The sequence below is a fragment of the Alligator sinensis genome, unplaced genomic scaffold, assembly GCF_000455745.1.
Source record: "Alligator sinensis unplaced genomic scaffold, ASM45574v1 scaffold768_5, whole genome shotgun sequence".
Classification (NCBI taxonomy): Eukaryota; Metazoa; Chordata; order Crocodylia; family Alligatoridae; genus Alligator; species Alligator sinensis.
This window is the reverse complement of record NW_005841991.1, coordinates 1354963-1364779: the sequence shown is the minus strand read 5'-3', so window position 1 is coordinate 1364779 and position 9817 is coordinate 1354963. Positions and strand designations below refer to the sequence as shown.

At 41.2% G+C, this 9817-nt stretch overlaps 1 protein-coding gene across 1 annotated transcript in view; it reads left to right on the top strand.

Moving 5' to 3' along the window:
* Positions 1-9817, top strand: part of GPHN (gephyrin) — a 400537-nt gene that overhangs the window by 323738 nt on the left and 66982 nt on the right. The window contains exons 13-15 of the mRNA XM_025201357.1: positions 2178-2234; positions 4281-4373; positions 8474-8529. Coding sequence (XP_025057142.1) covers positions 2178-2234; positions 4281-4373; positions 8474-8529 — 206 coding nt within the window. The remainder of the gene's footprint in view (positions 1-2177; positions 2235-4280; positions 4374-8473; positions 8530-9817) is intronic.

Here is a 9817-nt window from a genome sequence, read left to right as displayed (position 1 = left end):
CCTATTCTTAACTAAATGCTTTCCAGCTCCTGGCTGGACATTCATTCACCCAAATATCTTGTGGCAGAATGCCAGGAACAAAATGTCCAACTTCTCTCTCTAAGCGGTGGGCCTTTGCATACAGAAAAGTAGTAAAATAAAGATGCAGCATGCCTATTAAAATTAAGAATTTTGCTTTTGCATTGGCTTTGGTGTGTCTGTGAAGAGAAGGGGCATTTACCATAGTTCTCTAAAAACTGGCTTTTCTGTGATCTAGTTAAAAGGTCTGTGTATTCTCCCATTCAGTCCAAGTACCCAAGCTTTTTAGCAATCTTTCTAGTGAAAATCAGTTAATCTCCACATTGTTTTATCATATGGAAGCATTAATGCACATTGTAAAGGTGCCTTTCAAGTTATTACACAGAAGGTGAATCCTTATTATAAAAAAGGCATTCTAAAATATACTATAAATAGTTGCTCCAGGCTGTATATTGATATATTTGGGTATCAGTACAGGAGCAACCAAGTATAAACTACTGTATTTACTCAAATTTCAGTTGACCGTGAATTTAAGGAGACCTCTCCCCCGGTAATTAAATTCTATACATGGAAAAATTATAAATTTGTTATAATTGTCCAGGTATAGAATCTAATTATTGGAGAGAGGTCTTAATTTCATCCCACTTCTACAGCTACAGCAGGAAAAATACTGCTTGGGGTGGGCTCAGGTAGCCCCTTGCCTTCTGCCCCCCCCGCAAATTCTTCTCCCTGTCGCCTTCTCTGCCCTGCTCCCATACCCCCTGGCTCCCAGCTCCTCAAGGCCTCTGCTGCTTTCTCCCCTGTGCCCCACAATCTCTGTCCCTACCTCCCTCCCCACACCTTTACTGTCAGACACTGCTCAGGCTCTGTTTCCTCCCGGAGCACAGCACATGGAAGCTATCTCTTGCCAGGCCATGCACCAGTGTCATCACTGTTGATTGGCCAGGCAGGAGACATATTTTTCATGTGCTCCATGCCCAGGAGGGAACCGAGCCTGAGCCAGAGCTAAGCTGCACCTGACAGTAAGGAGGGGGAGAGGGGAGGGCAGGAAGCTGCTGAGGGTCTGACTCTGGCCCAGACCCAGACCCAGACCCAGGCTCAGGCCCAGAATTAGAGCTGTAGCCCCCCCCCCCGCTGTTTTATGTACAAATCTAAAACAAGGGGCTTTTTCCCTTATGCTGATTGAGGGGGGAAAATTTATCTTAGATTCAAGTAAATATGATGTTGTTGTTGTTATAGAAACTATAATTTAAATTGCATTTGACTGAAGGTCAGTTCACCAATGTTCACAAAGGTATGGAAGGGCAACCCGTACTCATACACTTTTCTGCCTCCCCTGCCAAAGTCCTCATGCACACACAGGCCTCCCAACCCAAAATAATATACAATTTTCTGTCTCCCTTGAAAAAAAAAAAGGTGCATGCAAGAATGTACATACAGCATCTTAGAATTACTCCAGCGATATAAGTGCTAGGCAGCTTCTCCTGCTTTCCATACTGCCTCCTACAGAAGAGGAATAAACTTTTTGATAGCCGGAGCACCTGCTCTGTTGGCTTGACAAAATTAGACCCACAGAAGGAGCTAGGGTTGAGAGATAAATAGTTTAGAGCAGTGAATATAACAGTAAGGCAGGGCCACATTAAGTTTACCCAGCACCTTAGCCTCAGAGGCCTAATGAGAGCAGGGAGAGGGGTGCCACTGAGCACCAGCGGGCATGGAGTGCTGAGAGCAGGGGGAGTGGGGAGTCTAACCAGCTCTGAGAGCACAAAAAGTCTTCAGCTGATGCTGCCATGTCATGGTCTGCTCACCCTAGTTGCTGCTGCAGCAACAGTGTGATCTGCATCCACCTAGCTGATGCTTCAACAGCAACAGCTTTGGGCTGCTGCTTCTGCTGGGGCACAGACTCCCCAGGGAGGCATTCTGGCATCTGACTAAGTTGGTGCCCAGGGTTGAAGCCCTGCTCACCCACCCCATGTTACACTATTGTTAAGCATACCTTATATGGGTTTCCTGTATTCTGGCCTTGCCCCTCTACACTAGGGCAGTGCTGTCCATGCTGCACAGCCTATTCCTATTTGAGACTGCAGTATCTATGCATTTCTCTCCCAGTCTGTTGCAAAGTGTGGCAGTGTCTGTGACAGGGTCTTCTTTTCTCACAGGGTTACATGGAGGAGGCAGCAGACGTAGCCCCTGCAATGAAAAGTTTACAGTCCAAGGTTAGAATTGTAGACAACAGATGGTTATTAGAAGGAAACAATAAGACAACTCTTGTACAAGGAATATAAATATAATTCCTTAATCTATGCATAAAACTAAATTTAATCTAATATGAAACCACAAATGATAAAATACTAAACTCATAATTGTAGAGTTATTCAGCAGCGTTGGTAGAGGGCAAAGTGAAGGTGGTTTAGGTGCCTTATATATTTTTATTCTTTAATAAGTTTGGATTTATTTTTTATAGTGACTTTGATAGGCTCAGATACTTACAAAATTCCTATAATTTTCTTACCTTAAATTACCAAAGCATACTCTCAACCTTACTTTTTTAATGTTATTTTTGTCCTGGAATGTAGCTGTATTTATATATTAAGATGAGAGTGCATATTAGAACTTTTTGCCATGCATACAGAAACAAGACATAGGTTACAGTTACAGTTGGTAAGTGCAATTGAAGAGAAGATATATATACCTTCCATTAAATAGAAAAATTCCTACTAACTAGCACCAAAATCAGTGATTCTCAACCAGGGTGCCTTAAAATTGTTTCAAGGGTGCTGCAAGGTGTTGTGAAATGTTAGCACAGTTAGGTGTGCAAACTTGATTCACAAGATAAACTCCAGGGCCATGTTCAGACATGCATGGACGTTTGATTCCCCAGGGACAACTAGAGGCTGCGCACCTTGTGCCGCTGCTAGCTGTCCCCAGGGAACACATGTACCATACGGCAAGTTACCGCAGGTGGGGTAGGGGAGATTAGGGCCATCACTGGGCTGGCCCCACCAACCTTATCTAGGGTCCTGGGGGCCTCCCAGGCCTGCAGCAGCAGCGATCCTGCCATATGGAGCCTGCCTGGCAGCAGAGTGCAGTTCTGGCTGGCCAGGCTCCAGTTTTGGGCAGTGCATGCTGCTGCCACATGTGTGGCTCCGCTTTTTTTTCCCATGGGTTTTTTTTGACCCCTGCTCCCTTGCAGCATGGAGAACAAATGAACATGTGGTATGTGGCACTGCAGACTTTGTCTGTGGTGTCACATAGCATATGGCCGTGCTCGTTTGGACGCAGCCCAGGATTTCAAATAGGAATCCATAGTGTTAAAACATTCTGGTCTTTCTGAGTTCTTTGAAACAGAAGAATTGCTGTATTATTTTTCTGTAGTCAAAAATGTTTGAAAAGTAAGTGCTGGCATTTTCCATGAGGAGCCTTGAGCCTAAAAAAGGATGCTTCAAGTCTGAAAGGTTGAGAACCACTGACCTAAACAATTTACTAGTGTTGTTGTAACAAAGCCCTCACCAACAGCTACACAAAATAAATGAGCCAAATGTTGCATTCATCATATAGCAATTTTTTAATTATACATAAAAAACTCAATAGCATATTCTAATTTAGAGAATCATACATAAATCGTAGAATCAGTAATACGTCAACAATTAAGGCCACCTTAAATCCAGTCTGTCTCTGTCTGTCCATATAATTAAAGTGTCTTTTAGTGGCCATGATCCTAATATCTGACCATCCAAATTGTCATATTTTCTTACTGGGTAAAATAATTCTAAGTACCTCTAATTAATGTTATATTAAGACAGAAATGATCTATATTGGCTCTCTGGGCTCAATTTTGCACCTTTCACCAATACAGAATTTTCTTTAAAACATTACATTTGAAGAAAAGGTTAAAAAAATTGAAAATTCAAAAAAGAATTATTGTAAATGCTCAAGAGGTCTTAGAGTACACTTATTTTAATTTTGTCTCAGCTAACTGCTTTGGGTCAGGATATTGTACATCCAAATCTATTGCCAACAAGCTCACCCTAAACAGAAATGCAGGTTGACTGAACCAGATCTTTTATCTCTGCCTTCAGACTGTATTTTCCATTCATTTCTCTATTGGTTATGACACGCATTGAAAGCTTGAAAGACCTGTTTATGAGATATGTCACAGACCCATGAATTTCATCCATGGGAGCATGCTCCTGTTGCCGTCTATTCCCTTTCATTAGATTCACTAACACAGAACATTCTTTTTGCTCTTTCTCCTCTTTTAGATGGAATGGGTCGAGTCCTTGCTCAAGATGTTTATGCAAAAGACAACCTCCCCCCATTTCCAGCATCAGTGAAAGATGGCTATGCTGTAAGAGGTAAATGCAGTACATCTTCTGAAAACTTAACTGTACACCAGCTTGCTTGTACACCTGCACGTTTCATCACAGCCAGAAGCACTTATTTTTTCCTTGAAATTGTATTTATTTCATTTTTAGAAATCTAGATCATTACTGAATTCTTGTTGTGTAAAATTCAGCCATTTTAAAGGAAGACTATTGTGCTTATTGTAGTTTTAACACTTTAAATAGGTGCGCAAGCATGTATTTGTACCCATGCATATTTGCCAACATACTTACAGTTGCAATGTGAGCAATATCGCTCAGTTCTTTACTCCCTTGGCTGTACTGGTCCTGGTGCCTCTTATAGTAGAATCTGCCATCTAACAGTTGCTTTCTAGAAGGAAGTCTGGCCCTAAGACATAGTTTGAGATGCAAGTAATGGTGTTTCCTGAATGAGAGGCAGGAGGATTTCTAATATATCAATAATATTTTATATATAACTCTATAGATGGATAGATAGATAGATATAAAATACGCAAAATCATGCAATCACAAATTTGTTAGGTCCCTATTAATTAGTGATTGTATAATTTTCATAGAAAACGCAAAATCAGGTGGGCTCCATAAAAAAATGTCAAACTCCACAAAAAACAGCGGGATCCATGATTTTGGCAGGCTTACTGCAAAACCCCCCCGCAAAACTTACTTAGAATGCTGGCTCCCCAGAGGGAACCACAGTCCTCATGGCACTGCAGTGATGTGTTATCAACACTCGGGGTACGAGTACCCCGTCCAGCATGTTTCACAGTGAGAGTGGGGGAGTGCTTGCACCCAGGTTTTGGGGATTCTGGGGGAGGGGCGGGGGGATGACTTGTGGCTGAGGCCGTTTTTACTTTTCTGCTTTCCCTTCTGTCCTAAGCACTAGGTCAATAAGCTTCAAAAGCCTACAATTGATCAGAGTCTGTGTTGTGTGCTTGCCTGGTTTTGAGGGGAAGGAGTGCTTGGACCCACACTTTTAGGTTCCCGGGGCAGGGATGGGAACATTATGAGGGGCTGTGGTTGAGTAGAGAGTGAAGACACAGATGGTTGTTAGAAAAATAGCTTTTATTGAACAGCGGTGCAAGGGAGCTCATTGATAAAAAGCTCCAACAAAAGGAGGAAAGAGGTCAGTAGAGTTTCTGGCTGTGTACCAGAGTGGCCAGTTGCAACAGGCTGGGGGGAGTTAGGAGCGATGCAGTGTGGGATGCCTGGAGAATCGACCAGGTCCATTTCACAGAACACTTGGTGTCCACACATAACATCAAACAGGTTCACAGCAAACCAATTCATAGTGCTTGATTTTCCACGTATACTTTTGAACCATTCCAGGCAGATTTAAACCAGTTAAACAGGATTGTGTGTCCGTCCACTTCAGGTTTAAACAATATTTAAACTATGCTATGTATTATGTGTGCCTGTGTCCTTAGATGCACTGATGAAAAGTCCTATGTAACAGCTAGGTATTGAGTAGTGGGTATGTTGTTATGCTAGAGGTTGGACAATTAGATTGGAAACCGAAGTTGTTGGTCATGACAGGCACTTTCAGCTCGGGGACAACTGTTTTCTTCTCTTTTTTTTTGGAGTAGATAACTGAAACACTGGAAAACCACTCAGAGAACTAAACCATAAGCCATATAACAGTCCAAAGTGTTTCCTGAGGGTCTGGTAACAAATACAGGGGTAGAAAATTAATTTGATTTCAGCTGTGTGCGTCTGTGTGAAGAGCACGGGGAAGCCCTGGACAAAGCCAAAGAAACAGAAGGGCTGAGAGAGACAACTGTGGGTAGAAGGTTGGCTTGAAAGAGTCTAAGAACTGAAAACAAATAAATGGTCTCCTCCTATTGGATTCCTATTGAGCAGGACTTTATGTACAGTCTTTATAAATTAATTTAATTACATCAGACAGTTATTTGACACACTTCCTTACAGAAACAACTAGTATAGTATTTAGTATTATTTATATTGGAAAAATTAATTCACTTTCAGGAAATATTGGAGCCATTCATAAAGTGTGTGTCTTTCATTAGCACTATTTACGTGGTTTGCAGTGATTTATCCATCTGAGATTTTTTTTGGACTTGTCTTTCCCAGATCATCTGCTCAGGTATATGTGCACATCTTTTAAAGATAACACCGAGCAATCTGTTGAATGTGCACTATTCAAAGACTGTACATGCAAGTTTTCTCTTCTGAACCACAAAGCAAAAAAGTGATAATCTCTGATAAAGATCATGCCATGAAATTCAGAAAGAAATTTTGCTAAGTGAGTTTGATTTACCCAAGCCCAATTTGAAGTGATTGCTTTTGATTAGGTGTGATGCAGAGGACACGGTAGCAGTTTTCAAGTATCTGTAAGGCTGCCATAAACAAGATAAACACAAAATGTCATTCCTTGCCATATAGGGCCAGACATAAGGTCATGGATTTAAACTACAAAAAGCAGATTTAGATCAAATCTCAGGACAAACTTCCTGATTATAAGAACACTGGGACAGGAGAACAAGCTGCTTGGGAAGCTATGGAATAGCCTTCACTGGAGATTTTTTAAAAAGTAGGCTGGATAGACATGCATCTTGAATGGTTTAAGAACAGCACATCCAACATCTGTGCAGTAGATCGGACTTAAGATCTGTTGACCTTGAGGTCCCTTGTAGCCCTGTGTTTCCATAATTGACCAGGAAGGCAGAAAATTACTGAGTCTGAATTAAAGAAACAGTGTTACCATAAATGTCTCACCAGTCTATTTTATGCAGTTCAGCCCACACACTGGTCAGTAGTCCATGTGATTGGGTGCAATGTGATCTTCCCACAATTCAACATTCATCTGATTGATGTGGTCATCAATCAGATGACAATCTGATTAAAGTGGTCTATCTGCTTCTAAGGTATAGTGTGGAGGTATCAAACTCCTCTGACCCCAAAGGCCAGATGAGGGACAGGAGGCCAGTCCACAGACCAGATCAGGTCCATACAATGCCCCACATACCAGAGCCATCACGCAGGGATCCAATCTGGACCAGCCCCATATTCCGCACACAAGGCCAGTCTGGCACAGTTGCCCAAACCAGCGCCACACTCCACATGCATGCTGTGTGCAGCAAGTGTACCAGACCAGCTCCTTGCACTACATAGAGCATGGGCTGGATGATAGGGCTCCACCGGTTGTATCTTTGACACCCCCAACATAGTGTCTTCATTCAAACTGAATAAAGACACCTTCAGTCCACACATGGAACTAATGAACACTAGCACCAATTTAGATCAGTGATTTGGCACCGGTGAGCCTTAAAAATATTTTTGTTATCCTTAATAAAACTAATATGGCTAATTAACATTCTTCTTATATGAGAGACAATAAGGTGGTCATATGCCATATATTGTGCATTAGCTTTCTCAGAAAGCAAAGTCTAAAATAAAATAATCTAATATTTAAAGCTTAAAGAACCACACACAACTGTCACACTACTCTCTTATTTTTGAGGACGGTTCTTCAGATGTCAGTATTTCGGCACCAGAACCACTTGCCGCTAAAAGGGGAAAAGTTTGGCTCCTTTTAGCTAGATTCATCTACTCCACTGTTATTTTAGAGTCTGAAGTCAAGTTAACATTGTCCATTGGGCGCTTCCAAGTTAAACCAATCATTCCTTCTGCTGATACTATATAGTGTCTCACTAACATGGTTGTGTTACTTCTGTATCAGGAAGCAGTGTGTGCAAATTAGGCAGTATGTCTCAGTATAGCTGTATTAGGTGATTATAGCCAGACTTTCTCTGCCATGTGACACAGAAAATTCTTGTTGCTAGAATAATCCATAATGGTCTCCTCAGACCTCTCCATTCTCTTACAAGTGGAACAGTGAGTATATCTGCACAATTTTGTGACAGAACATATTATTCTACCAAAGATAATAAATGTAAATATGTTGAACTTTTAAAGATATCTTAAAATCCCTTAAGGCTGAAAAGGTTTCACATAATAGTTATATCATCTCACATAGAAACTAAGGAAGCAGCTCTGAACTGAACTGTGCTATGTTGTTTTCTCTTTTTTTCGGTGTTTTTATCTTTTTATAATCTTTCTTCTGTGCTTTCTTACAGCTGCCGACGGCCCTGGGGATCGATTCATCATTGGTGAATCCCAAGCTGGTGAGCAGGTGAGCATATTTTTTTTATCTCTTCTTTTTCGAATATTTTTTTATTTCCTATGAAAATAAAAATCTGATTTCTTTTTATTTTAAATTATTATTTTATATTATTATTATCTGTTCTGTGCTGTTCTGTGCAATTTCTAAAGTGTTCCAAACAATAAACTTGTAACTGAAGACAGCTCTGAGTAACTACACATTTGTGTGCATAGTATCTAATCTACAACTACACATGTTGAAGTATGATCTTAGAAGCTAGTGTAAAATCAGAGAGACTCAACCCCAGTATCCTTCAGAGAGTGGTACTGGTGGTTCTCTAGAGGGTCATATGAGGTCTGAATGTGCACAGCAATTCCCTTGTATAATGTTGGCAAGCACTGTGCTTCTGCTGGAGTTGTCATTCATGAAATCTAGAAGCCCAGGGTTTCAGATTTTGAACAGCCCTCAACCCAGCATCTAATTGCACAAGTCATTTGTGTGTTGGATTTTTGCACACATCACTTTGAAGATGCAGAATTACATGCAAGTGATTTTCCCTTCTGCTGAATCGCCAAAGCAGGTGATGTACTCTACTCAAATTTTAGGGAAGTGGGAGTAGTCTTCTCAGGTCACCAAAACTTTGAGCCATCTGTTGCTTTCATTATCTGTCATGCATTTGCCTTCCTTCTCGAGGGACCAGAAGGATTCCACTAAAGGCCACCTAAGCCTCCACCTATTTAAGCATTTTTCCCAGTCTGATATATTCATCCTTGATCTATTTCAATAGGCATCTGGCAGTGTCATTTGTCCCAGTGGGAAGGTCCAGTGGACTTTTCCCTGTTCCCATCAACATTTTTCTCCCTGAAAATCCATATTTTATATCCTTGCTCTTGATAGGCAGCACCCACTTCAGCTTCCTAGACCTGCTCAAGTAACACACACATTGATTATTCTGAATAAAGAGTCCAGAATTACATATACCTGCCTCTTGTGGGTGCCAGGGTACATTTCAGACTCTCTCCCATCTATTCTTCTTTTTGTATGTAGATCATTCTGTCATCTATTCTCTCTCTTACTTGCCTGTATATCATCCTCATTTCTTACTGGGCTTACATTCCTAGCTCCCTCTATCATCTCTTCCTGTCTCTGTTTGAACTGTTTTCCTTTCTTTTCTTCCTTACCACCCCATCTCTTACCTGCTTCTCCTCCTCATTCTCTAGTATCTGCCCTGCAGCTCTTGTTTCTTCTCTACTGGCTTCTTCTCTCTTGGTCACATTCTTTCATAAGTCAGTTTCCTGATCTAGAAGTTTGCTCTCCA